Here is a 20,052-nt window from a genome sequence, read left to right as displayed (position 1 = left end):
TATTATCGTGGCTCTGTAGAGGTGGCATTAAAAAAATAAATAGATATAATAGCATGAGCCAGGGGAGGAGTTGGATCTTGCACTCCAGGAATAATATTATTTTGGGTACCCTGAAATATTAATATCAAGTCTATGATATGAATCATCACCACCTCCCACTACCAGCACAGCCAGAATGTACTACATAATATAATACCATATAGCCAGTCAGATTTTACTCAGCGTGACACCCAGGCAGTCAACCGCTACGACCATATTACATTTACATTTACATTTAGGGCATTATTGTCCAAAGCGACTTACAATAAGTATATTTGTCAAAAGAAAGAAACCACAACATATCATTGCCGGTAAAGTAAGAGCTAAAAAAATAGAAACAATGTTAGGTCCTCGAATACAACAAATAAATATGAACATTATTCACAAGATTTTCAGGCTCAATCTGGAATTGTGACAGTTATGCAAAAAACACTGCAGTCTTAAACTAAAAACATAGCCTTTAATTAATCTTCACGTGTTATAATTATAGTTACACCAACATGAGTAAGATGACAGGCTCATTTACTGCACAACGGGGCTGTGCAACGAAATGCAATTTGCAGTCCCATTTTGCTACAAAAACACCAACATATAAAACATAATATAATTCATATTATCATATTACAAAAATATAATGTGGAAAATTAAATAATTACAATTCAATTACAATTCAAACCAAAATAGTATTGTAATAGATGAACAATGGTTCATGAATCTCGCCTTCTGTTGGGGTCTGGTCACATCACCTTCTCCACATCAAGAAATGTCTTCACTGGTCCCCTCCTCCTCCTCCTCTTCCTCTCACTGCCTCCATGCAAAGTCCTCACAAGAGGTGTGAGCTTACCTCAGGTCTATTTGTAGTTCGAAGGCTCAGACTGAGTCCAGGTATGCTTTGCATTTTAAATAGAAGTTTTTTCACAATGATTGCAATAGTTTTCATTCTTGTAAGAAACAGTGTGTAGTACTAGGCCTATGTAAGAAGTGTGTTGTAAAATGGCAAACAAGTGCAAATCAGGAAATTATTTTTATTGTTAGTGCTTTGATCAAGGCACGGTTCCGAAGGTTAAGGTTAAGGCAACAGTAATATTTTCACCATTTTATTTATATGGCAAAATTGTCGAGTTGCATTTGTGAGTTCCTGACAGCCTTCAAATGAGCTTCAAATGACGAATATCCCTTTGCGAAACAATAGCTAGAATAAACTATTCCAGCTGAAGTAAACAGGCACACCTATATTCTGTTTAAGTGACAGCAGCTTTCATATAGGTTGTCCATTTTCTTTAAAAAAGGAGCTATACCTCGTAACCAGCGTCAGTCAAGTCTTTCAGGTTGATATTATGAATATTTCCCTCTGAACAGCGTGGCTCGTTGGTCTAGGGGTATGATTCTCGCTTTGGGTGCGAGAGGTCCCGGGTTCAAATCCCGGACGAGCCCAAATTTTTCATTTTTATTTATTTTTTTACCATAATCCATACTGTTTCTACTACTGTCTGAAATTATTTTTTTGCACTCCTGTCGTACTTACACTATACACTTTTTTTGTATTGATGCAGAGATACGTTTATAGAAGTCGGCTGTGCATGATCTTCTAGAGAGCATGATTATACTGGTCTCTAGTGGCAGCACTTCAATAAGGGGGTTTCTCTTTATATAGGCCTATATGTGTTCTTTACTTAAGTCTTTACTTAAACCATTTATAAAGTCTGTTGGCATACCACACTGACGTATTTCAGTTCCTCTTTCTCTTTAGACTCCATATCACTTATGGAAGGGGAAACTTAGTTAGAAACATCAGATTTCCAAGAGCTAAAAATCACGCTTCCAACAGTAAAATTCTCTGGAACTAAATCACCTGTCTTTAATTATTCTGTTTAGAGTATCTCTGCTGTGGCCCAGGAGGAGCATCAGACTACTTATGTTCCCTTAATGCCTTTCTGTCTTCACCCAGTTGGGGTTTATCTGAGTTCGCTGTTGTGACAGCATCTCTGCTCTCCTCCTTCCAGTCTGGCTCAGGACAGCCACTGCTCTGCTTAACACGAGTCCAGGACTTATCTCGGTAAATACCACTCTTTCCCTTTCAGTTACAGCAAGCATATCATCGCCACAGGAGCTACACTATTTCTATTATTTCATAAGCCTCTTAGTGCTCTGTCATTTGCAGAGTGGCTTCTTACCATGTAGTGTGTGGGTTTCTCCATATTATATTTTTCTATATATTAAAGAGCCTCTTTTCTATACACACCCTGTTAATATGGCAAAAGGTTTCTGTTCTGCTATGCTTTAATGTCTTAAGTAACATTATAAAATCCACTGCAAGAGACATGCTGACAGACTTGTGACGGGTACCTCAAGGTTCAATCCTTGGGCCAACATTGTTTTTACTCTATATTAATGAAATTTGTAAAGTATCCAAACTAATGAAATTTATTGTATTTGCGGATGACACTACTATCCTTTGCTCGGGTGGGGATTTGGAGAATCTTCTCAATCAAATAACTCAAGAAATGTATAAATTTAAAAAATGGTTTGATATGAATAAATTATCACTTAACTTAAAAAAGACTAAACTTATGCTGTTTGGAAAGCGGAATACAGACATGACAGTACAAATAACAATTAATGATACAATTATTGGAAGAGTACAGCAAAATGTGTTTTTAGGAGTAATTATTGAGGAAAAGCTGTCTTGGCAACCCCATATAAATTATTTGAGATCCAAAATAGCAAAGTGTGTTGGTGTGATGAAAAGATGTAGTCCAATGCTAAATCAAAATGCCTTATTTATCTTGTATCACTCTTTTATAATGTCTTACCTGAATTACTGTATTGAAGTTTGGGGGAACTGCTATAAAACAAATCTGTTACCTTTAGTTACTCTCCAAAAAAGAGCTATCAGAATTGTTCATGAAGTAAAATATAATAATCACACCCGTCCACTGTTTTATATCACATTTAACTTAAAACTACATGACTTAGTAAACTATAAAACAGCTCAGCTTATGTACAAAGCATCAAAAAACTCTCTTCCTGATCACATCCAGAATCTTTTTCAAGATCGAGATGCTCATCACACACATAATCTCAGAGGAATCAACAAACTATATCAACCAAAAGTAAGGACAACCCTTAAATCTATGTGCATTTCAGTTAAAGGAGTCATATTGTGGAACAGCCTAAGTGAGGAAATAAAAACATGTACAAATCTTAGTCAATTTAAAAAAATGTTTAAAAAATACATAATGAGTAAGTATCAGGAAGAGATTTGAGAGCGTGATGCCCTCATAAACAGGCACATGCACACTGCATGTGTATGGGTCTGGGTATGTGTGATAAACCAATTTGATAACTGTATTCATAATGTAGAAATATTGTATTTATTACTTTGTATTTGTGTGTAGTGGATTTCATATGTACATTTAACTGTACAGGTACAAATGAATGAATATTGTAAATATAAATGTATGCGCAATTGTGAACAGTGAGCCAGTGGAGCTACACACTTGAGTTCTGTTTACTGTTTATCATGTATTTTCATGGGGCAGAGGGGTGTATGGTCAGAGTGTTTGGGGCCTGTCTTTGTCTTGTGTTTCTGTTTATTGTATGTTTTGTATAGTGTGGTGTGAGTGGGGGTTTGGAATCAAATAAGCGCAAGCTTCTTCCATCTCCCTTTCAAGTGAAATGATTGTAATTGACTGTGAATGTTATTCCTTTTTGTCCCTTGAAATAAACAAACAAACAAACAAACAAACAAACAAACGTGAATTTACATACTTTCCTTTTATTTTTATTTATTTATTTATTTTTGTGTGTGTGCATGTATATAAGTGGAAATTAGTGGCAGGTAGAATGTGAGAAAAACACGTTCTAAAATGTAAATACAGACTGCTTTAGAAAATACATGAATTTTAGTGAATATCCCAAACATCCACACACTCACGGTCCTTAAAGCAGCAGAAAAAAAGCATATTGAGGGAAAGGATGAAGTTAGATTACTGTTATTTAAATTGCTGTTGCGTCATAAATGAATACTAATAAAACATTTAATAATGCATTGTAGATCAGTGATAATAAATACATTTTCAGATGAAGTTTTTTTGCTCTCATTTAAGAAAATTTACTTCAGAGGATTTCTGTCACATAGTTTAAAGGGCGAAAAAAGAAATAATTCCTCACTCTCATTACGCTAACCTTAAAGATCACATTGAAGCCAAATATCAGAGGCGTGACTCCAGAGATAACTATTTCTGTCTCCTCACACAAGCCTGTTTTAGAACATGTTTTTGCATTAGAGCTATGATCAGAAAAATAAAAACCTTCTGACCCGGTTTGGATTCCTCCTCCCTTCATCACCACATCATCATCACCCCTTGACCAGCCTGTCATTTAAAGTAAGCAGCCGTCTGCTTAGCCAGCACCTCACACTTTTCCAGCAGGACTTAATTTACTGCAGAACATTTTAAATCTCCTGCCTCTGTGGCACTGAGTCGCTGACAAATGCCTGGTTGCAAATGTATCTCATTGACTGCTGACTGAGGTTTATCCTCAGATTTTGCAGGAAGTGTATTAATTTAGTTTAGATGGGGCCTTATGAAAAGTGTACTGGCAGGCAGCGGATCTCTCTCCCTCTCTCTCGCGCTCTCTCTCCCGCTCAACCTCTCAGGATTGAAGCTATCTGCCACAGAGCCGAATATTCCACCATCAATGTGTCAGGGGGAAAGCTATTAAAACCGCTTTACTTATAAGTATCACGAGAATAAGCACAGGATTTAGTGAAATCCTCCCCAGAGCAACGGAAATCTTCAGGATTTTCCCCCTTAAATGTTTCCTAATGGGCTGCACAGAAGTGTCAGAAATTCTTGTTCGACTTCAGTGTAGTTTGGGGATTTCAGTGTATTTATTTGGAGCTGAAATGACAAAAATTGAAGTATGAGAGCCGCTGAACTTTCCACATAATCAAGGAAACCTGTTCAGTAGTCTATAATAATAATAAATAATTCCTGTGCACATTAAGCGTAGGTTAAGTTTCTTTTTTTTTTGAATCACTGTATTCAAATGAGAATAGAGACATAATAAAAGTGTGTATTGACACTGAGAACATATTAGAATAAACCATGGTGAGGTTTACTATGATGTGCAGCAAAGTACAGCAAACTGGTCTGAGACAGACAGGGTTTAGACCAGCAGTGGTCAGCGGTTAGTACATTTACACATCTGTCAATTAATAAAGTAAATTAATGATGATGTTTACAAAGATAAAGGTCTGCAACTAACATTCATTTTGGTGTCAATTAATCTTAATTATTTGGTTAATTATCCAATCAATTGTTTGGTCTATAAAATGTCAGAAAATTAAAAAAAATGATATGATGGGAAAATGACTTAAAGACCTGGAAGTACAATATGTATTCATCAACCAGGCATCGCAATTTTCTAAAACCCAATAAGATTTCTTCTTTTTGACTTGTTTTGTTTAACTGGCCATTCCAATCCCAAATATATATATATATAATAAACAATATATATATATATATATATATATATATATATATATATATATCATTTATTATCGCAGTTGAGAAGCTGAAATCAGGTTATGTTTAGCATTTGTGCCTAAAAAACAGCAGTTTAACAAAAATGTATAAATTAAGAGCAGCTTCTTCTTCTACACGGACAGTCAAAGTGAAGAAAAGCCTTCTGTTCAGGTCTTTTTTTAACAATGGAACATGATAAACTGTGTAATTAAGCCAGTATGTAATCTACCCTCAGCTGCCCTGAAGAGCTGACATTAAACCCAATAAATAAAGAGAATTCAGCAGCATCACTGAACAATATTGTCAAACAAGCCATGCCAGTGATGATGCAGTTAATCATTCCAGTAATTCAGTAGAAACCATTTGCTCTCCAACATAGAGTTGACTTCCTTGCACACTCCTCCAGCTCGGACGCCCGGACGCCCGGCCTGCCTCTCTGTGTCGCCTTTCATTCCCTTTTCACCCCCGGGTCTTTCTGTACCTGTCAATTTCTTTCTGCAGTGTGACTCCTTAATCCACCTGAGTGCATGGAGGACAGTTTTGACATAAGAAGAAAAGATAGACTCCTAAGGAGAGGACCAGTATCTTCAGAGCCCGGGGGATAACCGGATTACCACGGCCATTTTGTGCTGCTGGCAGTTTTTCTTATTACCCTTTTTTTTTTTCCCTCCCCCCCTCTTCTCTCCAGAGTTGAAATGCCATTAAGAAGTCACACCAAACACTGAGTAGTACATAAAAACACATAATCTATCCGTGCGTTGAAGTATAGCTGAATGTTTTGTGTAGAATGAAAGCGGATGTTGGCAGGCGATGGTAACAGTTTGCAAGAAACAGATGTGTCCATATTCTCTCATCTTTAGGAAAAAAAAAAACTCCCTAAAACACGTCTCCACTGTGAAGGTAATCATTGTCTCTGTGTGGAGGCCTTAATCTACAGCACAGTAGATAACAGCACAGCCATGAGGAGACAGATCAACTGTCTGACCCCTGCTGCCAATCACTTTATCCCTCCAGTCCGTCTGCTCCGAGGAAACCCGGAGAAAAACACTCTCTGAAAACGTCTTATCATCCCCACCGGTGATGCAGGGTGCACCGCTGGATCTTTTATGTTCATTTATTTTGCCTTTGAAGAGGCCTGCTGCGCCGTTGATTGGAGGAGGTGAATGAAATAAAGGCCTCCCCCTTGCTTGTACCCTGATATCGCAGTTTATCACACCCCCCCCAAAACCTAAACCCAGAGATTCGACTCACCACCACACGTCTGGCTACGGGGAAACGCGTCGTGGTAATAATCCTTTTTGCAGAAGCCATTTCGGAGGTCCTTTAAAAGGGGCCTGGAAGCTTCCACTGAGACACCCAGAAAGACAGAAATACATTCCTATTTGTAACAATGAGTGTTCAGCTTCCTTCCTGAGCTCCTACATCTTCTGCTGAGCAGAAGCGTTGTTGTATTTCATTTAGATTTATTAGTTATTGCTCAGACTTTTCTCCATCAAAGTCATTTCAATAACAGGTGAGATGGATTAAGTGTATGTTTGATCAGATAAGGTATAGTAATTATGAAAACTACAACAACCATTGGGGCAGTGAATTATGGCTGTGATTAATATTGATTTTGTAGAGTATGGGGGAGGGAGAGGTGAGCTGCTTGTACACATATAGATATGATTTTTTAAGAAAACTGATTGGCATCATGGGGAAGAATTTAAACGAGTGAGACCGACTTTTTTTAAACTAAAGAGTACACATATTTAGGAGTGTATTTTATTTAAACTCTGTATTTTGGGTGGAATTTGGCAGTTTAAAACTTTGGGGGGGGTAAACTCCTGAAATGAGCTTTCAACCTGATTCTACTACTTTTCTGCCCGATTTTCCACCAGGATTCATACTTTTCTTCCCCATCTTCCTGGTATATTGGAAAGGGAGGGATATAAACCATGCTGTGTTTTGTAGGTCTAGAATTCCCATAATCAGTCCTTTTGACTTCCACATGACTAATGACTGACATTTCCTTTGAGATCTTTCTAAAGAAAAACAGCTGTGTTGAGTTTGTTATCACAAAACCTACTACTTTAGTTGTATGCATTCCTCGTATCTGGAGAGACTGAAGTGATGGAGAAGGAGGAGGAGGGAGTTCCTCAGAAGTATACAGTCACTTGTTTTGTGAAGGGATTACAGTGCTCTCTCTCTCCCATTGGCTTAGCCCGGCGTGACAGTGGCGTGGTGATGAGTGGCTGACATGCCCAGCATCATCCATAACAAGCTTCCAACGTAGTCCTGTGTGACTCCCATTCATGCGCTCAGGCATTGCGCTTTATGCCCTTTTCCGTTCCACATCAGTCAGTTTGGAACTACGGTTTCTATTATTTTATCAGAGACGGAGACATTATTTCCGACCACTTTTTCCCTTTTACGCGCGAGAGGAGCATGCGCTTCTTGGAGACGTGACTTCATTTAAAGTGGGACCGGCGTGCGTTTTTTATTCATTAATTAATGTGTCCGTTTCTGACATGGCAAAACCTATAGATCACATCAAAAGACCCATGAATGCTTTCATGGTGTGGTCCAGAGGCCAGAGGCGGAAAATGGCCCAGGAAAACCCAAAGATGCACAACTCTGAAATCAGTAAGAGACTCGGCGCCGAGTGGAAGCTGCTGTCCGACTCCGAGAAACGTCCGTACATCGACGAGGCCAAGAGGCTGCGGGCTCAGCACATGAAGGAGCACCCGGACTACAAGTACAGACCCCGGCGCAAACCCAAGAGTCTCCTGAAGAGGGACCGCTTCGTTTTCCCGCTGCCGTCTTTACTCGGGGACGCAGCGGAGCACCTGAAGGGATTCTCCATGGACTCCTTCCTGGTCCCCGGGGAGAAAGCGAGAGCGTTCCTCGCCCCGGTCTCCTCGCCCTCTCCCTTCTCGCTGCTGGAGCCGGTGGCGCATTTCAGCACCGGAGCTGTCCAGCGGATGGCGGAGATGCCACACGCGCTGGCCGCCGGCGCGTTGCCCTACAGCGCGCACACGTTTGGGTACCAGACTGGAGGGATCGGGGGTCTGGCTTGCCACGGACAGCACACCCACAGCCACCCGTCCCCTTCCAGCCCGGGGTACGTGATGCCGTGTAACTGTAACGCCTGGTCTGCGGCCAGTTTGCAGCCTCAGGTGGCTTATATTCTCTTCCCCGGAGGGATGGCCAAGAACGGCATGGACTCGCACACTTTACCCAGCTCCGGCGTGTGACAGGCGGCACACACTTCAAGAAGTTGGGTCCTAATGGGAAAAGTTTGCGCACAGGGCCTCCCCAGAATATGACCAAAAAAAGATTTTAAAAAATAACTGGGCATTGTTTTAATGATACAAATATTACAGCAAATCTGAATATGAAGTGTTTCTGCCGATATTATGTCGTAAATTGCTGCTTAATTACTTCTGTGCACCAAAACACAAGTCTCTGAATGATACGCGTTCCAGGTAAATGCAGAGTGAAGCGGGCAGGTGTAACGTGAAGGTGCTGTTATGTTACTCAGTTGAGGAAAAATAAATTCAAATCAAACAAAATGCACGAGGCCCACGAGTAGCTATAAATAATTGATCTGAATCAATAAGCTGTCCATATTACAAAAACATTTAGCTTTTGTGGAAATTAGAGGGGAAGCCTACAAGAGCCAATTATTGATATTAATCCAGGCCAAAAAATGGATTGTTATAAACGTATGTTCTAACATTTGAACAGCAACGGTATATTTCATTATGTAGCCTATAAAGTGGAAAAAATACATGTTTCCATAAAATATTATCAAATCATTGGAGTTTGTTTTGCTCTTCAGAAGAATTGTGTAAAGAATAAACATTTTATATAAGCAACTGCATCAGTTTGGGATAATAATTCAGTCATTGTTGGTGTGAAATTGAGTCATTTTTATTAATAGTATTGCATTTGAGATGATCTACATCTCTACATTTCATGCATTTATTTCACTTCTGAGGAATATCAATATGATGTCTGGTAGTTTTTCTGTTAAATGTCATTTCAGGTCAGATATCAGTTAACAATGCCTGGGGGGAAGTATGTTTCTATGTTCCTGACCACTCTTATTCAAACAAGCTGATAAGGTGTACAACAAAGGCTTACAGAAATATTAATATAATGCAAAGAAAAAAAAAACAGAAGTTCATCCTACTGACGAACATAACAGAAATCAATTCTCAAGTCGCATCACGTTTGCTGAGTTTCGTTGGGTGTTTGTGAGAGAGAGAGAGCGAGCGAGGTTCGCGATAAGGAAGGAATAGAAACTTCTCTCCTCCCCAGTTGTTGACAGAGTGATAAGCTGATAAGTTGAATCATGGAAATCGTCAGAGCTGCTGTTTGTTTCAAAGTTAGTAAGAGGGAATGAGTCCTCACGAAACCACCAAGCTTTAGTCCCCATGTGTGATGCTGCTTTAGTATATTTGTGTCATTTGAGTATTTGTGTCTTTATTAGACTTTTGACAGTAGAAATGTAACAGATTTCAATGGTGGCGACATCGTGATGACATGGGCAGCATCTTAAACGCTTTGCCCAGTCACTTGACACCCTTGAGAAGTGACAGTTATCAGTATGTAGTGCCAGATTTGAAGATTCAATCTTGCTCTGAGCAAAACACAAAAATCAATCAACAGGTCTGGATGCAGCTCTGTCGCCGAGCTGGAGCTCTGGCCTCCCAGTGGAAGTGAAAGAAGCCGTTACGTCACTAGTTTCTCACACCTCAGGCCTGATATGAACTTTTGCATTCTGTCTGGGATAATGTCATAAATGACAAACTCCGAGTATGTCGACTGTGTTATTTTTCGGCTGTCTGTCTTACTTCCTGCCCGCCGTGCTGTCTTCCTGCATCATATTTCACTGTGTGAGGGTGTTGGCATGGCGAACGGCTGCATAATTCACCCCCACTGACCAACTGTTGGCAGGTTACCGAAAGCCCCGTGGAGCCGGTGATTCAGCTTCCCGTATTTACATTTAAACAGTTAGTCCTCACTCAGGTGCCAGGTGCGCCTATCGCCACTGTGTCCACACCTCTCAGCAACGAGGTGGCCCCACCCTACCGCCTCCGCCCAACGCACCATCACTACAAGGTGCCTTATTGCCCACGTTCATTCTCTGCCCACGCACTGAAACTCATCTACACATGCTGCCATACTTCAAGTTCTTCATTTAAACGGAGTCCATCCTGCACACACACACACACTGTGCCTCCCAGTTTATTTCTCAAACTCTGAAGGAGGAAACCAACGATGGCGCCGTCGGTTCTGCAGAACGGTGGATTCGTGTTGGGTTTGGTGGGTGCAGCGGCGCTCATCGCAGCTACTGCCATGAACAGATGGAGTGTGAAGAACAGGCAAGGGGAAGTGGTGACATCTATTTACACCTACAAGGGTCTGTGGCAGGACTGTGAGACCACTTCCGCTGGACTCACCGAGTGTCGCCCGCTCTACGGCCTCCTGGGATTCGCAGGTAGGACTAGACTCTCTTGTGTTTTAGCTATTTGCTGTTCTAATAATGAACACAAAATGCGGCCAGAATTAATCACATTCAGTGTCACAGTCCGGGCTCTCCCATTTCTACTCTGAAAAGACATATTTCACTTTCTCAGGTCAAAGGAACAATGATGCACTGAGTATCAAAGTTAAGGAATTTGTTACCAAACAGTCCGGGGTTGTTATGAGGAAATTCTCTCATTACTTGTTAAGATCCAAGAGGACCGAAGTCGTTCTTCTCAAATGACAAAGCAGGAGGTTTGTCGAGAACCGTTCAGTCGCATGAGGTCAATGACGACATAGAAGGACACATTTTTCTCTCTCTGCATTACTTTATCACCACATCTCTCTAAAGGATTATGTCAAATAAAAAGGATGATGAGATGAGCAGCCAGTAGTTTTTTCTCTAAAAATCAGGTACAAAAATACTCTAAAAGAAAAAGCGTGATTGTTCCGGGGTTTAAAAATGTCAATCAAAAGTAGCTCCAATGAAGTGCTGAAACAAATAAATATGTCAGATAGTGAAGAAATTCATTTTTTTCTATTAAAAGGGGCCTAAGAGGAACTGAATAGTTTGATAAAAAAGATGAAAACACTTGGATTTGGTGCAACAAAATAAATCTTCGAGGACTTTTTCTCACTAAAGTGGCAAAAGAATGAATCAGATGATTTGAAAAGTTTTTCCATATAATTATTTAGTGTAAATTATTATTTAAACGTGATATTTTCACACTCAGTTTTTACCAACTCTTGATGTCAAGCCGACTCCTATCAGTATTTGCATTAGCACCAGTGCATTCTGGTCACTATAATGGACAGCCGGGCCGTGGCTTGGTCAACACAGTTATCAGAAACAGAACAAACAACAAGCAAAAGGCCGGCCCCAGCACATAGACTACAGGGGACTACAGGCCACATAATCAGATTAAATCCATCTATTCACATCAACATCTTTGGAAGATTATAACGAATTTCAATGTTGCCAAATGAGGTCTAAAGGCAAAATATAAGTCCTGTTGTCACAGATATATGTGACTTATATGTTCAATGTAGAGGCTATTGGTAGCACAATATACAATGAACTAATCTAAGTCATTTAAGAAACATCAGCCTCTATACGATAAGCCTGTTTTTTGTGTCCACTAGGTTCTTTCCAGGCGGTGCGAGCCCTGATGATAGTGGGTGTGGTGCTGGGAGTCCTCGGGGCAGTGATAGCGCTCTTCTCTCTGACCTGCCTCTCCATGAACAACATGGCGGACAGAACCAAGGCCAAGATGAGCCTCACAGCCGGCATCATGTTCATCATCGCCGGTACGATTACAGAGCTATGAGAAACATGACTTAAGGCATGTATTAACAGTTTCTCTATGAAGTAAATAAATCAATTAATTCTCGTCTACGTCACTCTACGTCCTTCACTCAGGTGTGTGCGGCATCTCAGGAGCTTCCATCTACGCCAATCAGATTGTGGATTCTTTCAGGACGTCCACCTACAACAACTACAACAACATGCAGGGAGGGTTCGGAGGAGGGATGGGCGGAGGGATGGGCGGAGGGTTGGGCGGAGGGATGCCCACGTAAGATATAGATTTTTATTTTCTCCACACACTCCATATTATTTGCATGCCGGACCTCCATCACCTCTTGTTTGTCTTTACAGATACACGTTTGGCCCTGCACTGTTTGTGGCCTGGATAGCTGGGGGCATCCTGCTCATCGGTGGCGTCCTGAAGTCACTGGCTTTCAAGGAGTTGGCGAAAGAGGAAAAACCACAGTGAGTCCCCTCATAGTAATATTCACTCATCTACTGATTTTATGCTCTTATGACATAGATAGATCTTATATAAGTGTTGCCTCTTGCTTTTCAGCTACCCCGGAGTTGTTTACAAACCTCAGTCCCGCACCAAAACGGACCTCGATCATCATTCAGAGGGCGGCAAGAAAGAGCAGCATTACGTGTAACTTCATCACACAGCTTCACCGGCAATTTGTGTTTGCTAAGGCGTCCACTTTTAGCCGTTCATACCCCCCCAACCCAGTTCCTCATATGCACATTAAATACATCTCGACTATCTGATAATGGGCATCAATAATGTCTAACCCAGTCCAACAGAAGTTATAATAAATAAAATGTTTTCACATGCACATCACATGGTTACTAGATATTTTCAAATGCTGCATGTAATTGAAGCTTTTTTTACTTGAGTTTTGATAAAAAATCATTTAATTTTTATGTTCATAAAAACACTGATTTGTGAAATTTTTGATTCGTGTTATTAATAAAGGACTTGTATAATTAAAATAATTTCTGTGTGCTTGGTTTAATTGTAGCTATACCTTTAGCCAACTTGCTAACGCTGTGCTCCAGCAGACCTATTGCTCTAGCTGTGCAAAGTGAAATCAGGAGTTACACCACTGAATGAGTGAGCATAAATTCAGGGCTTTCTACCATATTACACATATAGATATTAGTGTTATATTTGAAAGAGATATATTTTATATTATTTATATAGATTTTAGGGATAGTTTTGGCAATATATTCTGAGATTTAGGACTTCATTCCAAGTTTGAATAATGCAATGTCGTTTTACACCACTAGATGTCGTTTTACACCACTAGATGTCACCAAATCCATGCGTCAAATCAGGGGAGCTCATCTGTGCTAGAGTAACAAAGATGATTGTGTTATTTAATTCTATTTTACATTAGTGAAAAAAAAACAGTTATCAACAGATAATCCAGCAGAGGCCTTGTTTATTGTTGCATATTTAAACAGTCACCTCACTCGCTCAAATACCAGCATCCAAAATAAACCCAGTTCCTCCTCAAAGCAGAAGATGCCAAAAAACACAAATTTACATCAGACCTCACATCCCAAAATTGGTTTACTGTGAGGTCTTCACTAACGTGTGCTTCAGCAAAGACGTCTGCGTTTGGAGAGTAACCAGGATTCATTCTTACCAGTCACAATGTTGAGCGTTATAAAAAAATAATACAAGAATATCCGACAGACAGAAGGGGAATGTAATTCCCCCCCACAGGTAGACAACAGTTCGATTCTTGATGTGCATTAATGTTTTACAAACCTAATGGATGCACTCTGAGCCAGGAATCATCTCTAATGTTGGTCATTACTTTGAGTGTGCTGCCCAACGGGGCTCTGCGATCAGGAATTTTCACACCCTCACATAAGTTATTTGGTAAAATCCAGACTAGAAATTGAGGATTTTCACATACAAAAACCATCGTATAATTATTTAACAGCCATCTATCAAGGCCGTGGTGTGTACAAATTGGTAGATAACTAATGGGTTCATCCAAATTATATAAAAAAAAACATTTTCTCAGTAGCCCCTAGTAGTCTCTAGCTAGGCAGATAGTTTTGATTTGCTCACGTTTTAAAGATCTGTCCTTTGGGAATTCTGCCACAACCTTAAATATGATCAAGGGGAGAGTACTTTTGTTTGTGGTGCTCAGTATTGATCGGTACCTTTTATTCAGCAGTGTTAGGTGCTTTATCTACAATTACCAGAACACCGCTTCTAGAAAGACATGTTGAATATTTTAAACGTCATTTAGCAGTGCTGCGAGCACCACAAACAACTTCACAGTTACCTGAAGGCGGACTCAGAAATCTCAAATCTCATGTGCATGAATCAGAAAATATCTGCATGGCTACATGCTACCACTAGAGCTGTTTTACTTTGGGTAAACAGACCGTTTAACTAAAGAAAAAAAAAAACATACATTTGTCTATATCCGATCTAATTTCTCACTCAGGAACTCCTCCACGCTGTCTGTGTTCCACTTGAGAATGCTGAGTTCTTCAGCGATGTTCCCGTTATCGTCCAAAAGCTTGAGTACAGGATCTGAGCCTCTCACGTACTAGTGTGGGAGGGGGTGAGTGAGAACAGGAGACAAAGAGGAGGGGTATTTTAGGAAGGCAGGTTTGCCATCAATATAAATGAAAGATATTCAGAAAATCATCTGACTGACATTATCCGATTTCTCTTTGAAATGGAAGAAACTTAACGTGTGTGTTATCATGAGACAATATCATCATAGTGGTAAACAATTCATCATCCTTACCTTGATCTGAAGACCCTTGAACATCTTCGGCTTGTCACTCCTGACAAAAGCTGAGGAGATACAAACACCAGTGAGACATATGTCAGGTAATGAATCAGTCAATTTGATTTTTTTTTTTTTTTTTTTACTACTGAGGTCTGCTTTTAGTGACAACTGCAAAAACCTCCTGGGAAATGTGGCGTTAACAGTGACGGAGACAGTTGAGAACACAGGACGGCTACAGCTGAAGTAAACAAACGGCAACCATATGGGGCAGACAGGACTCCAGACAACCCTCATACTGAGTAACTCAATCAAGGTAACCCGACACCGAATTAACCAAATGTTACGCTGAAAACTGATGGGAGGTCTGCTCCCAAGAGAGCAGAAAAACACTTCAAAAGCTTGTTTGAAAATCGACCCTCAGGCATTTGAGACCACCTACTACAAAAAGATTTTTAGAGAATATATTTTACACACACACACACACACACACACACACACACACACACACACACACACACACACACACACACACACACACACACACACACACACACACACACACACACACACACACACACACACACACACACACACACACACACACACACACACACACACACACACACACACACACACACACACACACACACACACAGGAGAGGGCTGCTGCCGTCAGCAACAAGGGAATCAATCAGTATAATCCTGTCCTAATAGGAGAACTCACCTTGGACTTGGGGGAACCTCCCCAATTTTCATCCACACACCTCGAGGATGGCCCCAGCGTAGAGCTGTGTGCAGAAAGACACAACGTCAGCCAAATGGACCATAAAGAGTTTTTTTCCCCCCTCCCCACACATCAATACATGCACACAGAAAGACAGCACGGGCTGTGGCGCTGCTGCTGGAGGCCTGGAGGAGTAATTTGATTCAGACAGAGCGATTCATAAACGTGTCCAGGCGACTCCTTGGGGGTCATTAAACCGTGAGGCTGTGCATATGGAGCGGCGCTGATGGATGGCGGTTTGTGCAGGGCTCACTTGTAATCAAACCTCCAGCGCCAATATACAATAAGTTAGAGGAAATTGGAGTGTCACAGCAGTATTTCAAGGCCATGCTCTGTTTCGCCGTTTCAGGGAGAAGAGTGGTAAATGGCGTGGTTGGCTGGTTCACGCAGCAAATTAAATTACGCATGCAAAGCTAAGACGCTCTCCCCTTCCTCCCGTCTTTCTGTAAACAATCCAGCACCGCTGAAATTTAATTTCTCTGCTTTTCATATTACCACACATGGCAGATTAGAGACAAGTCCCGAACCTTTTGAGACCAGGGAACAAATGCTTGACTGCTGTAACTGGACTCCTTGGAGCATTTTAACACTTAAAAATGCTCCTAATAAGTCACCCAGTCTATTGATGCCTTCAAATGCAAAAGCAAGCATGAAAAGAATGACTTTCTCCATCCATGTAATCTCTTTCTTACTTAAGTACTCAAACAATTGTATTGTTATTATTTTATAAATAATGTGTGTGTGTCGTTTTTCTCATCCTAAATTGGAGATAATTCTGGATCCTTTAACCCTAAATTCTTCAAAAAGACCACGATTATTCTGAAAGCCTCCTTAATGGTAAGACATTTTTAGCTGCAAGTCAAGTTTAAAGGATAAGGCTATTATGGTAGATTATACATATTATATACGATTGTTGACATGAAAACATCTACACTTATATGTCATCTAATTATTTTCCGAGTTCCCAGAGTGTAGGCGGCTCTCAGCCCCAAGCACACTGGTTCCTACTAAAGCATGAATCTTGTGAATCAGTCCACAAATATTGTTCCTTATTTATTTATTTTTTTTAAAACAAGACTACACACTTTCCTTAAACAGCTGGGCACCGCCGCTTTCAGCAAATGTTGCTGAAACAATTGGAAATCGTCCATTTGTTAAGGGACTATTTTCAGCCACAGGGCTGTTGTACGATAATCTGACCCGCCATATGGTTTGTTACACAGCACCATATGAGACACAGTCGTTGGAAAGTGTTTGGAAAAGCGCAGGCAAAATGATATGGCGGGTGATTGTTGCCATTGTTGTTGTCCCCTCCCTGTGTCACCTCGCACACACCTACGCTACGTCTGTAGCTGCCAGTAGCTCCTCGCAGGACGTGTGCCAACCTAAGTTCATCTTGTTACAAAGCTGGATACCCAAAAGTGAAAAAGATAGCACTCAGGGAAGCTAACACAGACTCATTGACAAATCTTAAATGCTCCAATTTATTCTGGCCATGGCAACTTTTCGTCTTGGTTGCCTTCATTAGAGCATTATCAACGTTGGAACATGCTGCATAGTGGCACCCGGGGGAGCTGAACTGCCACTATGCACAGGGTGCTCTGCAAGGAAGCAAGCAAACATTTGTTCCCTGAAGTTCCCTGAAAATGCCATCCATGCCCAGTGAATCTTACTAATTGACAAGGCTGCGCAATAAGCCATTTCTCAGAGGCTTTTATAGCACCGCACTGATCTCAATTGGGAGGCTGGCAGATAATTGTTGCTGCCCGAGGAGAAAATGTGCTTAGTGACACTGTTGTTGCTGCGAGTACCCTCAGAGTGTAGCCGGAGACAGCCGATTGCTCTTACAAGTGACATTTTAACTCAAACCGTGAGGAGTAATCTTTCCTCTAAGTGTCTATCTGAAATAGAGTTATCATCAAGAGGTGTAATGAGGTGTGCACTGCACTTTCCCATGGTGCTGTTGCTAGGATACCACACACACTGGGGTTTTTCCTTCATCAACGAAGAATTATATTGTTTTTCCCACCATCGCTTTAATCCGTTTGTCATTCAGAGCCAAGCAGGCACTCCTTTTGAGAGTAACGAGAGCACAGCGACGCCTCCTCACTGGTTACGGATCGTTACCACAAGACTTGACCTCACGGGGACAGTCAAGCTAGGGTTAGGGAGCCTCGACCCTGAACACCAGAGACACGATTGAGACAGACAGCTACTGACAGAGTTGGTGTGTGGCAGCTGAGCCCTGGTGGACAGCTCCGAACAGTGTCAACAGACACAGCGACAGGGAGGCTAAAACTAGGTTGGGTTTAGAAGCAGCTCAAATGTTGGAGGTTGTGATCCTGTCAATAAATGTGACACATTCTGACACAGAGGTTCTCCGAGTGCTACAACTATCCACTGAGAGATCTGTCTTCTGTGAAGTTCAATAAATTACAGACAACATTAGGCATCAGCTCAAGACTGCACAATTAATAAACGTATTCGTCGTGTGTCATTAAAGTTCCTTTCATTCAAAAAACGTAATGCATGCTCATTGGTTAACCTTGCTTCTGGTTACACTTCATTTCAATCTCCTTATGTATTTGTAAGACACTCCTCAGGGATTGAATTTTTTGACTGCTTTCTGTTTGCCCATTCCCCTGGAGCTCTGTTGTTCCCTTTACCTTGCGCGCTTCCATCTGGGCCTCCTGCTGGCAGCACTGCTGGCAGCTGGGCTGGAGCTTGGCGAGGCTGAACTCCCCAAGCAGGTCACAGGAGCTGCACAGCAGGTTGCTGGAGAAACCCAGCTCCCTGCACGCCTCAGACGACAGATCGGCACCATACGCCGACAGCTGGAGAGAGAGGGAGGGGATGAGAGTCATACAGAGAGTTAAAAAAAAAAGCCAAGTTTTATTATTAAAGTGCTGAGTTCTCATATGCAGATGTGTGAGGTTAAAAAAGCATTAGGTGACAAATCTAATAACCCTGAATTTAGGAAATGAGGTTGTGGATTCCTGAAACTAACACAAATGAGAACTATGTGATATGACCTGCATGTAGTGCAATAACTAATTTACAGTGACAATCATCAATCCATCTTAAAAGGTCCAAAACTACAATATCATTAATGATTTACAAAGTTTGTAGAACACCACATTTTTTTTTTTATATGGAAAGAAACAAACAAGCAACAGTTTGGCATTTTCATACTAAAATTTGTTATCATATATGAACTATGACTCAATTACATTTTGATGATTGTGATGCATAATTACAGTACAATTCTTAGGGGATACGATTTGATTGTCGGGTCGGAATGGTGTTAAACAGGCAGGGTAATTAAGAGGATGTTTGCTCTTTCCTGAACAAAGAACACACGTAAAACACCACAGTTATTATTTGACGGGCGACCTAATTATGACTAGCTAGATTTTACATAATGTTTCCGCTTTCGGGATTCAGGAAGTAGCTGTCCTCTCAAGTTGTATTGACGTTACCCCATAAAAAGTGAGAATGGAGCAGATTTTGACGAGGGTAAGCACATATACAACACCGGAAGTATTGGTCAACCGTTGCCTTTCTCTTTCAAAAGACACGTTTCGACAAACCAATCTGTTAATACATGTTAAGATTCAGTTAGCTAACAAATAAACAAGGAAGAGGATGCACATCCCCATCGGGGCTCTCGGGTTACGACGACAAGCCACGTCATTCTGAAGCTCCGTGTTCAGCAGGATGCGGCTCAGAAAACTTAAAATACCGTTACACTGATCGCTGTGCTAACTATAAAGCACTACTGGAAGCAGTGATAATCTCTACATCTCAGTGGTAACAAACTCACCGTTTGTAATAGCGAAAGAAGCCATAGTAGATACACCTCTCCCGACATTTTAGAGCCTGCTTGTTAGCGAGAACTCCAGAACTACTCTGAGGACCCTTTCATTAACCGAAATGCTGCCCGTCGCGCCTGACAGTAAAACTTCATAAATTATTTTGTATTTATTTGTTCTATGTGTTCGATGCTTGCTGACTTTACATCACATATATACGTTGTATTAAAACATGTATAAATTCTCTAGTAATTTAGAAGAATTGAATTGTATGTATTTTTAGTTTCGGCGTGTTCGACAG

At 40.9% G+C, this 20,052-nt stretch overlaps 3 protein-coding genes across 3 annotated transcripts; 2 read left to right on the top strand and 1 right to left on the bottom strand.

Annotated features, from left to right (window-relative positions):
* Positions 1-8,058: 8,058 nt before the first annotated feature.
* LOC311012004 (transcription factor Sox-14) lies at positions 8,059-8,816 on the top strand. Its single transcript, XM_084007264.1, has one exon. It carries the CDS (start codon positions 8,081-8,083, stop codon positions 8,804-8,806), a length of 726 nt encoding a protein of 241 aa, XP_083863390.1. The 5' UTR covers positions 8,059-8,080; the 3' UTR covers positions 8,807-8,816.
* A 2,022-nt stretch (positions 8,817-10,838) lies between these two features.
* On the top strand, positions 10,839-13,145 carry cldn18 (claudin 18; the record flags this gene model as incomplete). Its single annotated transcript, XM_084007450.1, has 5 exons — positions 10,839-11,058; positions 12,228-12,392; positions 12,505-12,658; positions 12,742-12,855; positions 12,950-13,145. 5 exons carry the CDS (start codon positions 10,839-10,841, stop codon positions 13,041-13,043), a joined length of 747 nt encoding a protein of 248 aa, XP_083863576.1. The 3' UTR covers positions 13,044-13,145.
* Positions 13,146-13,818: 673 nt separating this feature from the next.
* On the bottom strand, positions 13,819-19,881 carry selenof (selenoprotein F). Its single transcript, XM_084007734.1, has 5 exons — positions 19,763-19,881; positions 18,606-18,773; positions 15,880-15,943; positions 15,171-15,220; positions 13,819-14,966 (listed from the first exon to the last, which is right to left on the bottom strand). The coding sequence occupies exons 1-5, from the start codon at positions 19,808-19,810 to the stop codon at positions 14,835-14,837; spliced, it is 462 nt and encodes a 153-aa protein (XP_083863860.1). The 5' UTR covers positions 19,811-19,881; the 3' UTR covers positions 13,819-14,834.
* Positions 19,882-20,052: the final 171 nt, after the last annotated feature.

Source organism: Eutrigla gurnardus (genome assembly GCF_963514095.1).
Source record: "Eutrigla gurnardus genome assembly, chromosome: 4".
Taxonomy (NCBI): domain Eukaryota; kingdom Metazoa; phylum Chordata; class Actinopteri; order Perciformes; family Triglidae; genus Eutrigla; species Eutrigla gurnardus.
The sequence above is the reverse complement of the archived record's forward strand: the minus strand, read 5'-3'. Positions and strand labels throughout refer to the sequence as shown.

Coding starts and splice junctions, on each gene's coding strand:
- LOC311012004 (XM_084007264.1), top strand. CDS start 8,081: ATGGCAAAACCTATAGATCACATCAAAAGACCCATGAATGCTTTCATG.